This window comes from Apteryx rowi, unplaced genomic scaffold (assembly GCF_003343035.1).
Source record: "Apteryx rowi isolate R43461 unplaced genomic scaffold, aptRow1 scaffold_307, whole genome shotgun sequence".
Lineage (NCBI taxonomy): Eukaryota > Metazoa > Chordata > Aves > Apterygiformes > Apterygidae > Apteryx > Apteryx rowi.
In genome coordinates, this window is record NW_020449497.1 from 208,651 (window position 1) to 227,467 (window position 18,817).

Below are 18,817 nucleotides of genomic sequence, written 5' to 3' on the forward strand. Positions count from 1 at the left end.
CCTACTAACTTTCCATTAAGTCTAGAAATAAAACAGATAAGAAGTTGACTATCTTTAGCTTTCAGAACTGCTGTAGTTAAAACATTATATAAGAAATATCATACAGCATAATTCTTATGACAAGAGCAAAGAATTTCCTCGATGTATGGGCCATTAGTCCAAAATCACTTCATGCAGATTTCTTTGACATTCCGTTTTCTTCCTACATTTCATTTCCTCTAAAGCTTATGCTCCATATACTATAGTGAATACTTTTTGCTTGCTCTGATTTCTCACCCCTAAAAAATTATGCTGTTAAATTTAACCTCTGCATCTCCCTGCAATTCCCATCTCCCCAAGCCAGCCAAGATATTCCATGTTTCTATTCTAGTCTTTTGCTGCTTTCGATGATTGTTTTTTCCTGGATCCCTTCATTTTATCACCAGCATATTTTTGGTAATACAGTAGTCTGAACTGACCCAGTATTCCATATGTATCTACAGGAATGCTTTTTTTTCTTCAAGGAGGACTATGACCTCCTTATGGTGCTGCCTGTGTAAGTGTATTGGCCTTAAATCATACAGTCCACTGAAACTGAACCAGCCCCCACACTCTCTTCTGCTGAACAGAGTTCTGGATTATTTCTCCTAATGTGTGCTAGCTTGTAGTACCCAAACAGATATTATTCTCCTTGCAAAATACCATGATTATACATTTATATTTATTAATCTTCTAGGATCCACTGCTGCATATGTTCCATATTAAGATGCAGCTGTTATTCATTCTGATGCACTTAGTGTTGTTATCTCCTTCATGCATAACAACTTGGAAGACAGCTTTTGTGATGGACAAAATCCAACATCTGAAATACCAGTGTAACAGCTTAGTCAACAGTTTAATATTCATTCGACTCAAGAATGCAATGATGCTTGATGCATAAATACACCCAAAGAGTCGACGTGACCGAGTATTTGGCTAAATAAACACTAAATTCAGGATATTCCCCTTATTTATGTAATATCAGAACAGCTACTGACCTGGGGAGTGCTGGGACGTTGCAAGAGAGGTCATGGAATTGGAAAGGTTAAGGTTAGCAGTGATGCTAAGCTGGCTCTGCACTGCGGGAGGATATGGAGATGTGGGTGTCAGGAGAGATTCTTCACTGGTTTCCTCATCAATTCCAGGCAAATACGTGTCAATCAAGGCATCCAGAAACTTCACTATGAGCTCAGCATAGTCTGGGATTTGTGTTTGCTGTGGGTAGGAGGAGAAAAAAAGACTGGTTCTTTCCTTTCTACTTTTCTGTCATTATGAGTTTTGCCCCAGAACTCATTCTAATATTAAACTGATTTTGCCTGAAAACTTTGAAAAGCATTTGATGTGAATATCTGTAAAAATCTGATTTGGCGTCTTTTCCAGATTAAACTAAAGGTACACATTGAAGATCACTTGTAGCTGTAATTTCAGTCCCGCTAGGAACTACTGAAGTCAGCAAGGAGGAGCAGTTTTATTCGCAAGGTGAACAGCCCCAGCTTACCTGAACCTCCCGAGTCACTACAAGCATTTCTGTGGCCCAAAGCCTAACGTCCACAACACCGCCTGCTCTGGGCACCTAGTCCTTGTTAGGATGACTAGAGGGAACAAACGGCAGTACAGACTGCCAGTGCTTGATTGATTTGTTCTAACAGAAAATTTATCCTTATGGAATTATCAGTTTTATCAATTCCATAATCCTGTAAACCCTAAGATCTCTATCATACAGATTTTCTGAATGGTACTGTATGTCCAGGACCTCTTAGTGAACTTGGAAGCACTGAAAAGCTGTATTTACCCACCTGACAACTTTGGTAACGTGACAGTAGTTACCACCATATTTTTAGTATTCCCTTTACAGAGTCAATCAAAATCTCTGATGCAGGCCAGAAAACTATTTATTGCTTTAACTACAAAAAAGAGCCTTAGATGATGACTGGCTTACTCATATCAATACCATATTTTAACATTTATTTGTATCTTTACTGGGGCACCACGGTACTTTATACAGAGAGCAAAGGTAAAACACTGATAAACTTTATATATAGAATATTGTTCTTACCTTAGAAAATGGGCCAGCAAACCTCCATAACCCATTAAACCCAAAACCTAAAACAACAAATTGAACATTACTACAAAACACAGGTCTCATAATTAATAGAAAACAACTAGAAATCACACATGGTAGGTCACCTGCATTTATTTAAGTATGGAAATAAAGTATTTTAATTTGGGGATGCAAGCATGATTAACTTTCTGAAATGAGACAACTAAACAACACTATATTTTATCCAAACCATGTATAAGGTAAAAATGATGGCATTTTAATTTGCATATGAGATACATCAGTTGCCAAAAACTCAGAACTGTCATGCAAGAAATTCTTGGTGATATTTTAGATGATAAATTTAGCATATGAATACACATCTCACTTCAAAAATTATGTCAATGTTTACAAGTCTCTCTCAATTATCATTTGTTTATGGATATTCCTGGAAAGTCTTTGGTTAACAGTCACAAAAAATATTTAGGTTTTAAGTGTTKAAGTGTCACATGAAATTGGAGCTGGTGCAGTGAAAAAACAAATGTTACTCTACAGAATTTACCAATAACACCAGATAATTAAATCAACCCCTAATTTACAAGCCTAACTTAAAACTTCATTTATCACCACCATGCATGTTTTGTACTTCCCTTAACTTGGTTAGTGGAAACAGAACACTGAGTTTTAACTTCTTTTCTACTGCTTACTCATGCAGATGGTGTTATACTTCAATTTTTGATGTGCAGCTGCAACAAGCCATCTTAACATTCATGTTAGTAGCTGTTTAATATATGAACACTTTTTGATTACTAGGATTTATAAAGTTGAAGAGATTCCACATAACTAAACTGATTATTTTGTTAATGCAGCAATAATCCTGAGACTTTTTTATTTGTAAATCTAACTTGGAACACAGCAGCTTAAAAAAAGGAAGATATTTACTTTGTAGATAAGAAGTTTGGTATTGGGGTGGAGACTCTTCATGGTAGACAACACTCTGAACAATCCCATGAATTGGATTCAACAAGTTTGGATCCTGGCACAGCGATAAAAGGGTATTGATCTTGGAATCCAATAAATTATGCCTAAAAAAAGAGCAGTGGCTTATTTTTGTTCATTAAATTAAACAAAACCGTAGTTCACAACTGACTTTAACAAACAGCTATTAAGGTGGGATTTTCAAAAGCTCCCTGTGATTTTAGAAGCAGAATATAATTCCTGTAGATGTTCAGTGAGGACTCTTCAGACAGTGAAGAACTGTAAGAACATAACCCATTAAAGCGTTCTCTTTACCCAGCACTGTAAGTTGCAAATATTTTAGTTATTTTCAACTGAAGAATTTTCACTAGATACTTGCACATGTTAGAGCTGGAATTTCAAAGCGGCTTCATAAACTTGGGGAGGTACTTGAACTCCTTTGAAAAAAAAAACAGCTTTAAACACACTGTATTACTGGAATATGGAACCCTGTGACATTTGATAGTCAGTCTAAGCGTACGTAGGAAGGACAGAACAACACATGGTAACTGCACGCCATGACTGAGCTGCAAAAAAAGCATGGGTAGTATTGGGTAGTATTAATACAGGCAGTTCAAGCATCCTCAGAGACATCATGAGCTTGGAAGWATTCCCATCATGGGAAAGAGGGCGGACTAGTCAAGGCTTCCTAATACACTTTTTGGATACAAACCCCAGCTACTTAAAATTGTGATTTCAGTGATTCACAGAACTTGCCTGAACTTTGACCACTATTTTATAAAGCCAGAAAAAGCTGGTATTCTTTTTAAATCAGGCATAGGTCAGTTTTAAAAATCTACTCAAATTAATATCTGATAGCTGGGCTTTGCTAACATGCACTGACTACATTGCAAATATTACTTTTAACTGTTATCTAAAAAAAATACATCCACAGAGTATCTTGAACTATACTTCAGATCGGTTTTGATATTCATCTGGGGTAATATTAAAAATCCAGATCTGACTGGGGAGAAAGGCTATATTGGCTTGTACAGAAACTATATGAACACATTAAAATGTAATTTGTTTCTCYGCAGTACCAAATAACTGCTAAAGCCACGCTAAACTGCTAGACTAGACTAATGGCAGCAACGACACCGAAAGCTTTAGGAGGAAACCGAAGGCTGCACAGACAGGCGCCCTAGCAACAGCAGTACAGAGCTCTCCCACGCTCTGCCAACCTGCCTAAAAATCCGACACTGAAGAATACTTTTGAGTACCATCTGGAGCAGCGATATCTGAGGATGCCTGTTCTCGTAAGAACATTAAATTCATTTAACATCGGGAAAAGGACCATTCTCAAATTGCTACAGATAATTGTCTCTACAAGGCAAGGACAGATTTCAGCTACTAACCTACAAATGAATAATTATCTAGTACTTTTTTCTTTTTTTTTTTTTTTTTAATAGAGTCATCACATAAAGAGAGTTTTAGATACTCACACAACAGGAAAGACCTTTGGGAAGACAACACTGGCTTCTGCTAAATACTCGTAAAGAATCCGCTGGTCAAATTCATCAGTAGTGTACTTCACTAACGTTGCCTGCCACAATGCAAAGGATGAGATCAGCACGTTTCTGACTGATTTTGAGGAGTTACAGGGGGCGGGGGGGGTTGCTGTTTTTGTTGTTGTAGTTTAAGGTTTTAAAATCTCTGGATTGCGGAAAAGCAGCATTATGAAAGATTACTTTATGTCATGTTTGGACATAGAGTCAAAGTATTTTATGTTTATGTGAGAAACAAAAACAGTTGGCAGTAGTTTTTATTTTAGCAAATATTTTGGTGCAACTGAGTCTTGTTGAATTATTTCAGGAATGGAAACTATTGGTGCAACTGAAGAAAGCACTRTCAGACTGGAAGCTTTATTACCAGTTGTCAAACTTTAAATTGAATTATGCTGGAATTCCAATAATTTTCATTTCTTAACTTTTAAAATATAACATCCTCTTAATATATTAAGTTAGTTTCTGATATCTCTCTCCCGGGAAAAGGAGACAATTGTAGGACATGTCCCACAGAAAAATACCAAATAATGAAAATTCAGTATTTGCTCTTACAGAGTTTTAAATACATTCCTAAAAGTGATTCCTAGAAAATTTGAAGAATGGTAACAAAAGAATACCATTGCACATCACATGTTCTGATCCATGCAAATTTAGATATACTGCAATGAACGTATGTGCTTCTTTTGAAGACAAAAGACCATCAGAAAGTAACGCATAATATGCAGAAAGTAGGCTTACAAGAACTGTAAGCAGGAGTGCTTGAATTTTTGGGTCAGTCAGAACTTCTTCATCTAGGAGGACATTTGACTCAGAAACAGAAACTTTTCGAAGATGTGGGTGTTGCTGCGGTGATATTCTCTGGGTTTCTGCCAGATAGAAAAGAGCAACTCATCCAAAGCACAATAAGCCAAAACCAAAATAGAATTAGTTCTTGCACAACAACTTCACTCGCTCATACGCAAACTTCAGAGTTCACCAGCCTTTTCGTAAAATGTAAAAGCAACAATGATGCTGTAATACTAGTAGTGCTAGATTGTCACATGGGATGTATTATCAGATGGTAAACAATAACCCCAATTTCCTATTCAGTGAAATACAGGCCCAGGGGTGGTAAGTAACACAGTCAGGGTCAGGCATCAGACCAACATCAGATACGCCAGAAGAACCCTGGTCTTGCATTGCAATTGGGGGTGGGGGCACAGGAAGCAGATGGGGGAGAAGATGAAGAGAGGCATTCTAGGCGTTAGGTCATTTTGCATCTTGTGCAAAAATATGCACTTAGGGCTTAGTCACTTATAGAAAGCCAAATTTTATTTATTTCATTTCACTCCTATATGTTGTAATTTATAGCTGCTCCTTATTCTGATCTGCAAACTGAGCAAACTCTAATTCAAATCTCAATTGCCAGTGATACGGAAGACTGTACTCTCCAGATGCCATTAAGAAAAAATACTTATCCMTTACCTTGTAGTAACCCAGGCAAATAAACATTGAATTTAGAAATAATCCTTTGTATATATATACAAGGCATTTATAATTAGCATTATTCTTAAAATGTTAGTCCTGTTTCTCACCCATTTCATAATCATTTTCGGCTACTCTCCTCATTTTGGGGGGCGTTGTGATTCCAGATTCCATGTCTTGCCTTTTAGGAGCCTTTGTGTCCGATATCAAATGGTCAAAACTTTTCCTTGTACCTAAAAACAATTTATCAGGAAATTAAAAACATTAAAGCTAAATCCGCACTGTAAGTGTTTCTGATTTGCAGGGTGTGTATTTTTCTGGCCAAGTTATAACTCATCTACAACATATTGATAGGAATCTGGGGACATTTTCACCATTCTCAGTGGTGGTAGAGAAAATACAGTCACACCATGCCGCTCTCCATCGCAGTTTCCAAAATGCTTCACCATACATATGAGTATAGCATGCAATTTATTCAAATATGTAAGCTGTGGGCATGCTATGGTTTCCTGGTCAACATGTTACATTGAATAAACATGCCAAAATGTGATTACTGAAAAGGAAGCAGTAATAGGATTGTAATGAGAGAAGTGCCTCTATTCTTCCATATATACCATATAATATAAAATTGTAACCTAAGTTATGCCAAACAATTCATCTTGTTTCTCTAATATTAAGACTTTGCTTGTAACCCTGATGCATTGAGAAGCCATGAATAAAAATTAGATTGCTTCCAAAACTGCTAAAATGTTTTGGAACCATCTCTTCTAACATAAGCTAAGGCATTCAACTTATTGGCTTTGCTGGAAGAGGGCTGGTGGCAAAGAATTGGTACTCTGAATCTTTAACATCTGGAATATCCTTTTTTTTTGCCACTTCAACACGCATATTTTGAGCGTCACTGACGCTCCTCCCCCTTCTCTGATCAAAAGAACTGGATTAGTCCTCTTTAACTGCACAGTGTTCTGTAATTTGTATTTTATAGAAACTGCATATATTCCTTTGAATCAGGACTAGGCACTTAAAGTCAGAACAAATATAAAAATTATTTTTCTCCAGTAACACTTCCTGGGATTTTCTGTAGACAAATTAGCAAATTAGGTATCTTAATAACCTAGAAGCTTTTTAGTGTTGGCTTGTGAAGGCTGCCCCATATCCAAACTCATGGATTTTCGTGTTCGAGGGCTTATCTGTCCCACTGTCGGGTAACTGGCAGCTAGATGTCTTTCTGACCCCTTTGGTGATGACCATGGTTGATTTTCCTTTAGTGTCCTGAAAGTGCAGAGAAATTAAATTAGAAAACCCTTAAAACTGTGCACATTTAGGCATAAATTTTTCAACTAGTCAAAGTATCCTTTATTAAAACGATCTTTCCTAACAGACTAATCTCTCAGAAATACGCATTAAGAAAGAGCAATTACTTTGCTTGCAAAAATGTTTAATCTAGTGAAAAATAACAATCCGATATGAATGAAATGCCGAAGAGAAAAATCAAACAATGAAATAGAACAGATGCAAATCAACCTATGAGGCAAAGTGAATGGCATTTAATAACCAGCTACTCCATACTGGGTGCAAAAAAATAGACTCTCCTGAGAAACCAGGCTCTGCGTGTCACTTACAGGTTGATTCCCTAGCTTATCTCTGTGGCTGTTTAGAGATAGGCTATCAAATGTCAAGATTTTCTAATGAAAGGCAATAAGTCACTGCTTAGTATAGGCCTTGAGGCCCTTAAGGACAAATAGAATTTTGTTCTAACATACAGATGAAAAATAGGGTGAAATTAAGTCTTGTGAAAAGGAGTCAGCCAAAAGCTTAAGAACCATCAGACCAGTTAAGCTCCGAAATAGCTTTATGGATCTCAAAATGAAGTCGATAGGAACTTGATTCCCAAATTTCCCTGTGACTCTTGAGCACAGAATAAGTAGCATATTGGTTTGGAACCACTAACATGCAGCTGAATGTTAATTTAGCTTTATGAATGTGGGTTCTAGTTTTCAATATACCACAGGTTATCTAAAGATAACTTACTAAAGTAAGYAGACATTAAAATTTGGATAACTTATCTAAAAGTGAAATAACTAACCTATAACTAGTGTCACTGTGATGTATGGGATATGTATCCATAGGAACGTTTTCCATTGAAACATCTGTCAACAAGAGAGACTTCCTATGCTTTAGGCTGCAGCGACTTCGAACTTCCTCAGATACTGTCAGCAAAGCTAAAAATTCAAAGAAAGCTAAGATAAGTTTTCCAAGATAGGAATACAGTGAAGAATGCAAGCAATACTCCTTCTATTTAAATTCTTTATTTAGTACAAAGAAGTCCCCTGAAATGTAATCATGCCTTACTGAAATGTACAGATTAAAAGCAAATGATTAAAAAGAGTTATATTTCCCAACCAGCTAGAATTACTGATTTAAACATTCTCCCCTCACATGGTCAAAATTTCCTATTTCTAGACAACTAGAAGTTTGAATGCTTTAAGGCACACACCTACGTATTTAATCCAAAAAACCATCAGTCTCCCTGAAGTATTTTCAAAGTTGCACAGTAGCTCACGTGCTGAGCTTGCTCAGCTGCTGAGCCTGCAGTGAGCTTCCACTGACCTGCCCCAGCCTAACCCAGGCTCTGGTCTATCTTCAATACAAGTTACATTGATACACAACATTGATAAAATTTTATCAACCTAAAGCCACAAAGAATTCCCACAATACCCCATTCCTTTTCAGTTAGCACAACTTTAAAAGTATGTTGCTTTTTTTTTTTTTTTTTTTTTTATTTTTCCTGCTAGGTAAGCCACACTTTGGGTGTTCACCTCAAACTTGTCACAGTTCCTATGTTTGTTAACCAGGGCTAGTAGTGTATGTAAAATCCTTACAGTTCTTGCTACAGTAGTAGGAGAAGGATGCCTGTACCCTAAGAAATGAGGTTAAGAAACCAAATACTGTGTTTAATTTTTTAATGTATATTTATAAAGCATTAATATTTTTAAAATACTTAAAATATTTTTCAGCATGTTCACAGGAAACTTCATCTAGTGGGTATGCAAGTAATACTAATAGAAACTGCACATTCGAGAAAAATATTTTTATGTCCCTCCTCCAAAAATCACATCATTTCAAATGTCTGCGCTTATATCTATTTTCTCATAAATCAATCTCCTAAAATAAACAGAAAGCCTGAATACAGTCAAACACATGGAGAAAGAAAGCATTCTTAAAGGAAGAAGTAAAGAACAGCAGCAAATGCAGTCACGCATCCCATGACAGTTCAGCTGCACTAAAAACCTTCGCAGGGATTGTGACAAAGTCTTTTAGTCAAAGTACATTTAATCTTGCATCTATTCTGTGATCCAAGCAGCTGGAATAAGTTACTTAAAATCAACCACACAATTTTTCCTCCCTTTATCCTTGGGCTTCCTTTTGTTTCTGAATTAAGAGCGTGACATGTAAAATGAACAGAAACATGCGCTGTTACCTTTCAGGAGGTGTCCCACTAGTGCAAAATTAAAGTTGGAGTTGAAATTTAGCCCAACAAAATGATCCATCTGCTTACAGTGCCATTCCAGTGGTCTCCTGATCTCCATAAACACCTCTTCTGGGCTCTGACACAGGGAAAATAAAATACAAGAGTATCTCATTGAAAGTTAGTTATATCTAAAATTTTTGAAAAGTGACAAAATATAGTAATTTTAAGAGTTTACATGAAAAAAGCAAATACACTCTTGACTAGAATATATCTATATATTTCCATTCCAGTTTGGAAGAAATACCACGAGCTTCATCTCTGCATTGCAGTTTTACTTTTGATGTTACTCAAGGGACACTAATTGCAATACCATTTTCAGTTTTAGTTGTGTAACTAGTGATCATGAGGATAAAGAATTTTTTTTTACTTTTTAACAGATCTAATTGCTTACATAAACTAAGGTTTAATCACAGTTGATTACTAACAGAGGGCTTGCTTACCTTATCATTGAACACCCGAAGGCTATCCAAGGTATGCAAATTCTGTTCAAGTAGTGCCGTACCTGCTGAATACAGGTTTACTTCATCTAGCTGGAGCACTGCCATAGCTACCCAAAAGAGGGCCTTGTGCATAGGAGAGTCCTAGAAGGAAGAAGAAAAAGCCATGATTTCATTTTCAAGCCAGTTCCTATCACTGAAAGAGAAATAGGGCTAATATATGTTTTTGTATACGCCATACATTACTATCCTTCTTGTAGCAAGTTCTCTCCTCAAACATGTCCAGCCTGAGAACAAAACGGATGTTCACGTGAACCTGTAGTCTTGATGCACTTCCCAGGTGAAAGTTTAAAGCAAATTAATTTCAAGCTTCTCTCCCTCTCTCTCTTTTTTTTTTTTTAAACAAACATTGCTTCTCTCTTATACCCCTTCCTTGTCTCACAAATACATCAGGTGCATATTGCCCTGCACCAGACTGAACAATAATGCATCTTTCATTACCAATTTGAGAGCACATGAAAATAGATTGCAATTCTGCACATATAAGTAGCAATTTCGTCTCTAAATCTGAACAGGTATGCAGGAAGAGTTGGCATTCAACAAATCTTGGGCTCCTTGTACAGTAGATTTTATAGGAACAAGTCTTCTTTACTAACAATAGATACACGAGGCTCTTCATTGTAATCCTCTCCGCAAAACACTAGATGCGGAAATAACGTGCAATACAAACAGTGGAAGATCGGGATGACTTGCAAAGGACAATTAAGTCAGTCGTCAGCTGCATTTCCAGGGTAAGTTCATGGTATTCTAATAGGAGGGACAGAAAGCATCAGAAGTTCAAGTAACATATCACAACTGTTACTGCTGGGACTCACTGTTAATTCTAAATGCTACCGTGCTATCCAGATGGCCCAGACAACACAGCCTGCGCAGAGCTACCACGGAAAGAGCAAAACAGAGTGAAATCAAGAAGATTAACAAACTGTGCCCAGATTCCTTGGCTAAGTGAATGAAAGTCAAACAGGCATATTAAACAAGCCTTTCAAACGCTCTTGCCAGGAATACCGAAGTTAAATTCTTTTCTGAGGACATTTTCGAATACGCTGTCTAACAATTGGGAAGCTGCAGACCCGACCATGGTCTCCAGAAATCCCTTTCAAGAACTTGGCCCTTCTTTTAAACCAACTGCGTCCTCTTAGCTGTGTGTGACAATACAATTCCACATGGAAACTGTCTCATAACGGTGTGCCTATTGGCTTGCTGCTATGTTTCAAGTTAATAACTTGAAAGTAATATACAGATGGCTAAATTATTTTCAGATCAGATGAGACTAACATTTATTACAAGCCATGACCCGAAAGGCATGTCTTAGCAGTCATACATTTGAAAGCCAAGACCAAAGAGCTTTTGGAAAGAATTAAGACAGACTGTAGTATGGTCTCTGGCTACCTGGCTCCTGCCCAGTTTGATGAAGCAGAATGGTACGTTCGAAAGCATTTGTAAAGCTTTTGCACAAGTTCCACATTCAAACTTCTGTGACGTATTTCCCGTATCTAGGACTTTTGAGCGTGAGCTGTGGCAGTGAAGTATGAACTTTGGATACCACATCACTTATTTTTTGAGGTGACACCCATAATTATAATTTTCACTTACAAAACTGTTCCCTGTTTACTCTTAAAAAAAAMCCAAAAAACAAAAAACCAAAAACAGTTGTTTACCTTATTAAGAAGAGGCTGCAGTTTGGTGAGTGCTATAACTGTAGCTTCTATTAGAACTTGGCTGTTGTAATTATCAGGGCCTTTTAAACAGCTCTCAAGTCCCTTTTTGTAGAAAAAGTAATAATAAGAAATAGAACCCATAATTAGATTTTGCTCTGTAAAAAGATCAAAGTTCTAAACAGTAAGTGTAGCTCTCAATTAGTTTATGAAGCTTGAACTCATTTTAAATGCATTCTCAAAGAGTTTTACAAATTAAGATATAGACAGAAGTGATATGCTGAAAATAATCGCACAATGTATATTAAAAAAAGTCTGGCAGCAGGACAGGATGTAAGAAGCAGAGAATAGCTCTCCTACAATTCAGACACTATTCAGTTAAATTTTATGTCTATAAAACTCTAATAAAATACTTAAAGGAAACATCTTTAGCACACTGTTTGCCTGCTATGGAAGACAACCTTCTTTAGAAAACATGGGCATAGTTACCAAGCTAGGCAGTCTGTTTCAAATTTCTCTTACATAAATAGTCTACTCTTTATCACATTTACTTTTAATACACTACATTATTAACTTCCTTAAAAAAGGAACTTGTACATAATGCAGATAGGCTAAATGTCTTAACACAAAGTTTTTTCATTTATTTAAATATTGACTTTGCTGGATCAATCTCAGTGTCTCAAATTTTAAGCTCAATATTGACAAATACTACTTCTATTCTAGAAGTAGCAGCACTGATGAAAYTTACTGCCACCAAATTGATTTAAAGCAAAAAGTTAGGGCTACAAAAACTAAATTTCCTATTAGGTAGCTTTTTGTAAGAATACACTGGAAGAATGTATTCATCCTCAAATTATTCTGAGTTCTACACTTCATGGCAAGATAAACATTTTCAATTATTTTATCAGTCACAAAGAAAAACAGACATAGACCCATATACCTTGCTAAGAATTCGGATTATTTGTTTTATTTGTCCATGAGACACACGTTTACTTATACAGCCAAAGACAACAAGCGCTCTTGGCTGCAGAGATGGATTATATTGGAATGCAAACCTGTGAAGAAACAAAGTACACTGTATTAAACAAGCATATAAACAAACAGGCTGTATAATAAAAAGGTGAGAATTGTAAGCGTGCTACACAGGCAGTTAGGGGTTACGTTTTGTGATGTACAACATACTTTTGAGCTAGCTCGGTCCACTGGTCCAGCCACTTGCATGTTGGGATATCTCTCATACAAGCCTAAAAAGAATTACATTGTTTGAATAAATGTAACATTAAGACAAAGTATTCTTAAAATTCAGAACACACAGTTATTTTAGCTCTCAGAAGTCAGCTACTTAAATATTTATTACCACATCATGGGAGGTGCATCTCACCACACTGCTTGCCCGCATGGAAGTGTAAGCGATGCCATTTTCCCCCATGGATAATTTGTTTTGTTTTGAACTACGTACCTCCATGATCTCCAGCAAAGCTTCAGTAACAGTTTCCAGGGAAGTCAGCGCGAAAGTCTCCCTTTCGTAGGAACCGGGTGAGAACGACCTGTCTCGGTAGCTGGAGCGGAAGGCGATGACTGCTGCTGATTTCACTTTGCTGATTCCAAACAGCAAATAAAATTTGGGCAGAGAGAACTCAGTCAAACTCAGCCTTAACACTTGCTTGGTCTCCTCTGTTGAATAAATTTTTTACATATTAGATATAACGCACTGAAATTCAACTCACATTTAACACTATTAAGATCACCCCCCATGAAAACAAAAGTCAATAATCATCCTAGATATCACTGTGCACGTTCCACTACTGTTTTCTTTGCTACTCGTCTCAGCACGTGCCACGAGAACCGTGGTCTGCTGCGCACACTGCTGCGAGTGCCGGCACCAGGAGCGTGCGTTGCTAAAACAGGTAGAAAGGGATTTGATTAAAGAGGTGGTTCTGTGAGGCTGCTCCTCAAATTGGTTCCCAAAATGGAAACCTGGAGAGTTCCTGGCTGGAAATACCAACAGCACTGGGAGTTCAGACTGCAATCAAATTCTATTTTTGGCTCTGCCACTAAAGTGAAGAAAGCTATTTAAATCAGAAGAAAATACGGAGCTGAGCCCTTGGGAAAATGTAGGCCCTGCTACTAGCACTGAATATTTTTACAAACCTGAACTTTCATTTCATTTCAGTGTACTTCAAATCCACTGTTTAAACGGAAGGCTGCCCTTGCTCTGGGGCTCAGGGCAAAGCCCCCCCCTTTTTTTTTTAAAGTGAGTGTGAGAGAGAGCCTGCGCGCGCGCGTGTGTGTGTGTGTGTGTGCGCGCATGTGTTTCTCTAGCCACACGCAGATGCGCTCTCTCTCTCTCTCTCCATACATATCAAATGAGCCTTCACATACTTAAAAGAGCAAGATTACATAAACATGTAAATATTTCTGCACAACAAATAGCCTGGTTTTATACTGTACTTCTGTGATAACAAACAACAGCTATGTATTTGCTAACACAGGCATTTGAATTTTAATTATTTTAGGACTGCTAAAATACAGCAGTATGAAAAATATCTGCTTTAATAGTATAGTTTCACAATTGCCTTATGTAATTGTTATTTTTGTTACCACATTATGCAACCATTCAAAAGAGGTACATCAGCCGATTTTAGCACAGGAGTATTTTCTCCTTTATCTGCATTACAGACACTCACTGATACTTACATCCTTCCCTTTTTCAGAAACCAGTTATATAAACAATTTTCATTATGCACCTGCTCTTAACCAGATAGCCAGATTAACTCCATGCTGTTATCTATTCTAGCTTATATTCTCATTCTGGTTCATACGCAAGCTGAATAGCAATACAGTGTTTCCAAACTTTCAGAAGAGATTTCTTAGCATCACAGAAAATTAATCTTCACCACTCACAGAATGCTTCTACTTAATTGCTAAGGCTTACTAAACATCTCCCTTTGTTTCAGCTACTCATCTCAGCAGCTATTTTATTGTTTTATATGCCAAAAAGCAAGGTTATTCCAGAACTGTTACAGGAAAGGGTATTTCAACTCATTTATATTTTTCTAACTTTTGGTAATCACAGGTAATTTCCATTAACTTCATTGCAACTAAAATCAATCAATCCAAAAGCAACCTGGCCTTGTCTATCCTTGTCTACATTAAGATTCCCATCTTCAGTGTCAACCTGAAAAGACATCTTAGTCCCATTAGTGGCATGATATACAATGACTTCATGGAAGTGAAGAAAAGACACCTCAAGTATTTCTTAAAACAAAGTAGAGGAGCAAACAACTTAATGTATTATCTGACAAAAACTTACCACTGAAGTGAAGCTGTGAACAAGTGCACAGAGAATGAATGATGTTGATAACCAGGCCATGAGTGGAAGCTCTGAGAGAAAGGGGACCAGTGGCCACCAATAAAGTGACTACGTGGAAGAGGTAGGGAAGATGCGCCGCCACATCCAGAGAATTGTTGAAGGACAGCATCAGCATGTAACGTGCCAGAATAGCAATATCATCCCACATTAGGTGCTGTTCTAATGTAGGAGTTGGAGACAGACAGGTCTTGTCGATTATTTTACACATCCTTCCAATTACCTGAAAGAGAGCAACCATTTGTTTTAATCAAATGAAGAGCAGAGCTAAAAATTTCCGTCAAAGCCATTATATTTTAACACTGGAATTAATCTGTTGCTAGGAACCCATTTTATAACGCTTGTTGCCTTATTGCCTGTACTTAGTTATCAGAAAGCAGTGTCACGTTATTTTCTCAGGTAAAATTATTATATAAGGGGAAATTAAGGCAAAGAGGCACTCACTTTGCTTGAAACCAATTTCACATTTCCAGAAGCAAGAGCTACAGCTGTGTCTGCCATAACCTCAGCTTTTATGGATCCTAACCCTCCTGTGGCACTAGTTTTGATGAAACTGTCCAGCACTACATCAAGCAGATCTGTTATCTGTCAGAGAAAAAAAACTGTTAGTATCAGTTAAATTAACTTCATTTTTCTGCAGTAAACAGCTTTTTGAATAAGCAATCATTCATTTTTAGTTGAAGATATGTAACTAGCATAAATTAAAACATCTGTTACAGTGATTTGTTATCCTTTTGGGAAAAAGCCTAATTTAAATAGTAGAAGCATAAAGATGAATTCTATCAGAATTTACTCCAAATTGAAATGAATGCTTCACAACTGTGGAGAAGCTGAAATGTGGTTTTTATTATTTCTATTTTATTTTCCATTTAAAATCTGAACTATTCATAAAGTACTGATATTAATAACAAGAAACTGGATTTGAAGGGGGAACCCCAATCCCATACTTCCAAGAAATAACTAAGATCTTATCCATCAAGATTTTGCTTAGAGTACTAGCCATGCATGAGTACAGCTACCAATAAACATGTTTCTTATCAGGTACAAAACCCCCCACATATTTGATATATGAAGTTAAGAATCAAATCTGAGCAAGTGCAGAGAGAACTATCTGAATGTGATGCGTAGGCTAAGATTAGTTCTATTTCAGTACAATTCAAATTCAGCTTTCATTTCATTTCTATGCTCATAAACGTGGTTGAAATTCTGGGTCAACTAAGTCAATGATAAAATTCCCACCGACTTCTGTGGAATATTTCATCCTTTACTTTCATGTTCTCCACATTTAACTGTTAATGTACTTTCATATTGGATATGAGAATCACATTGCTCTCAGTGTGATTCAAGTTTGCAGAGTACATTGATTTGTTAGTCTAAGTGGATCAAGTAAGAAAATGCACCCATGCATCCATTTGAGAATTCCCCCCCGTTCTCCAAAAGTAATTTTGTGATGCTGGGCTGTATCAGTTTGGATGACATGCTTTTAAAAAAAAAAAAAAAAAAGTATGATAATGAAACTGATAAGGAGCTTGGGAGCAAGCACAGTCATGGCAAGTAAAGCAGGTCTCATTTCTCTGGAAATTTCCTTCATGAATGGCAGCTTTAGCTTCATTTTCTTTTCTTGGGGAGCAGAATGGGGACATTAACTTAATTAACACTTCTACCAATTTATGATCAGCAGGAGGTTTGTCATTCTATTAATTTTATCAAAATGCTTCTGTTTTAAAAGTTCAAACAGCAAAACAGAAGAAAAATTCTTTTATGGCATAAGCCTAACATACCTCTGAATGCACAAGTACTTTGTTCTTTCAATTCAATACCCATGCATTCAGGGGTTTTGATGAAATATTTATGACTAATACCAAAAATCTTTAATTTTCAACTCTCAGTAGGGGCCAAGAACACGTTCCTAAGATTCAGAGTTCAGTAGTTAATCATTTGACAAAAGTATTTTATAGAAAAGAAACGTATGCTCTTCTCTCCGCACAGCTAATATACTTTGGTCCTGTCAAGATCCATTTTATTTTTCTGCATCAATATTTAAGTGATTAAAAACACTATAATTTGCTGCTCATATATAAATTGCAATAAATTATGGAGAACTTGTACCTGTCCAAGACTTCCCCATATCTTAGCTTGAATGGAAGGATACATCTGTTTTTCATTTATTGTCATTGTTATAAGCTTATCAAGAATAGCAGTGACTCGCTGGCGCTTGGCATCATCATTATGTTTACAGAATCGGACCAGATTTGATAACCAGGGAGTCATGTACTCCAGACAAAGATGTTTCAGTTCAATACCTGAAATAAAAATTCACTTTGTAACACAAAACCAGCACTGGTCTCTATTTATATGTAAATTATTATTTGCAAGCCCTTTTCATTTCAATTTCATTGTCTAAAATAATTACTATCTGAAATAGGTGAATGAAACACCCGAGCAAATACTACTGGGCAAACAGACAAGCTTCAAAAGGAASATACTCCAAGAAACTTCCATAGGAATCTGGCAAGGAGATATTGACATTTTAATATCCTATTAAGAGGCGTGAGGTAATGACATGTAAACTCAGTATTAGACAGGACTTAAGATTTTTTATTTTTTAATCTTGAGAATATATTCTAAACAGCTTTCAACACTAAAGTTGGTGTTGTTTTATGCCTGGAAAAAAGAACTATTAAAATAATGCAACAGACCAGATTTACAATTAAAAGAAATATAAATAATCTGAAAGGATTAATATCTAAATGATATATGACTAAAAAGCCTTGGAACTCTTTTGCACATGTACCTTCTAGAGTTCAAAACTGTGACTATCACGGACGCCAGACTGGGTTTTGTTCTGCAGTATTTCTGGTGAATTAACAACAACCTGATATGGATCTAAAGTACATACTGTACAAAATTATCAACAGCCATATGAAACAAATAGCTTGTACTGTGATCTCTCCGAATTAACCTACTCATTCCAAACCACTGAGATGTCTAGTGAGGCTTGTTCCAACATTAATTTCAGAATATAAAAGACAGATTTTTTTTTTTTAATTTAGTTCATCAGAAATGAAAGGGCACATTCAAATGGGCAAATGAAGTAATGTTTATGCTCCTACAGATTCCAGTCCGTTTCATGACACTGTTGGGCTTCAGAGTATTATACAACTTGATTATTAAGGAATGGATACAAAYGGACAAAGCTTGAAAACCCATCTAAACTGTTTAATTAACCAAGACAGACAGCCACCAACTTAAAGCTTTTCAAATTCATGGTTAGCACTAAGGAATACTAGTGTTACTTACTAGATTTGCTAAATCCAGAAATACACTCTTCCAAGAACTCTAAGGTAAGGTGTGGTTCGTTAGCTGCAAGAGTTTTACTAATAGACACAATAAAGAGCGTGTTGTTGGCAGGAATACACAGACCTGAAGTTTCCAGTAACTGGCCCTCAATCTTTAAATTAAAGGTACAGGTTAAGGCACATAGAAGATTATAGGCAGCAGACCTGAAACAAAGCAGACAACGTGACTTGTAATACTTTTCTCATATATCCTAAAGTACAGGCATTACACTAAAATGTCACAGTAGCGATGCTGACATTTTAAACATCAAATCAACATTGCTATGTAAGTGACTACACTTAAATCCTGAACTTTCTCCCTGCGYCTGTTAAGGGTCAGGGACAACAGCGCGTGCCTTGGAGAAGTGAATGAGGTTACTCCT

General features: G+C 36.6%; 1 protein-coding gene across 21 annotated transcripts in view; it reads right to left on the bottom strand.

Moving 5' to 3' along the window:
• NF1 (neurofibromin 1) overlaps positions 1 to 18,817 on the bottom strand; it is a 110,693-nt gene that overhangs the window by 12,197 nt on the left and 79,679 nt on the right. For 19 of the 21 annotated variants that reach the window (XR_003254309.1, XR_003254310.1, XR_003254308.1 and 16 more), the window contains 19 exons: positions 18,397 to 18,599; positions 17,206 to 17,399; positions 15,541 to 15,681; positions 15,040 to 15,319; positions 13,186 to 13,400; positions 12,909 to 12,970; positions 12,667 to 12,781; positions 11,730 to 11,831; positions 10,015 to 10,155; positions 9,524 to 9,650; positions 8,831 to 8,962; positions 8,129 to 8,264; positions 7,157 to 7,314; positions 6,153 to 6,275; positions 5,317 to 5,444; positions 4,516 to 4,616; positions 2,999 to 3,141; positions 2,075 to 2,121; positions 1,017 to 1,233 (listed from right to left, as the gene is read on the bottom strand). Coding sequence is in view for 18 of the 21 variants with exons in the window: in XM_026070244.1 (XP_025926029.1) it covers positions 1,017 to 1,233; positions 2,075 to 2,121; positions 2,999 to 3,141; positions 4,516 to 4,616; positions 5,317 to 5,444; positions 6,153 to 6,275; positions 7,157 to 7,314; positions 8,129 to 8,264; positions 8,831 to 8,962; positions 9,524 to 9,650; positions 10,015 to 10,155; positions 11,730 to 11,831; positions 12,667 to 12,781; positions 12,909 to 12,970; positions 13,186 to 13,400; positions 15,040 to 15,319; positions 15,541 to 15,681; positions 17,206 to 17,399; positions 18,397 to 18,599 (2,765 nt within the window). In the remaining 3 variants the exon portion in view is untranslated. Of the gene's footprint in view, positions 1 to 1,016; positions 1,234 to 2,074; positions 2,122 to 2,998; positions 3,142 to 4,515; positions 4,617 to 5,316; positions 5,445 to 6,152; positions 6,276 to 7,156; positions 7,315 to 8,128; positions 8,265 to 8,830; positions 8,963 to 9,523; positions 9,651 to 10,014; positions 10,156 to 11,729; positions 11,832 to 12,666; positions 12,782 to 12,908; positions 12,971 to 13,185; positions 13,401 to 15,039; positions 15,320 to 15,540; positions 15,682 to 17,205; positions 17,400 to 18,396; positions 18,600 to 18,817 lie in introns of those variants that run through there. The other 2 variants (XM_026070234.1, XM_026070241.1) reach the window with 2 other exon arrangements.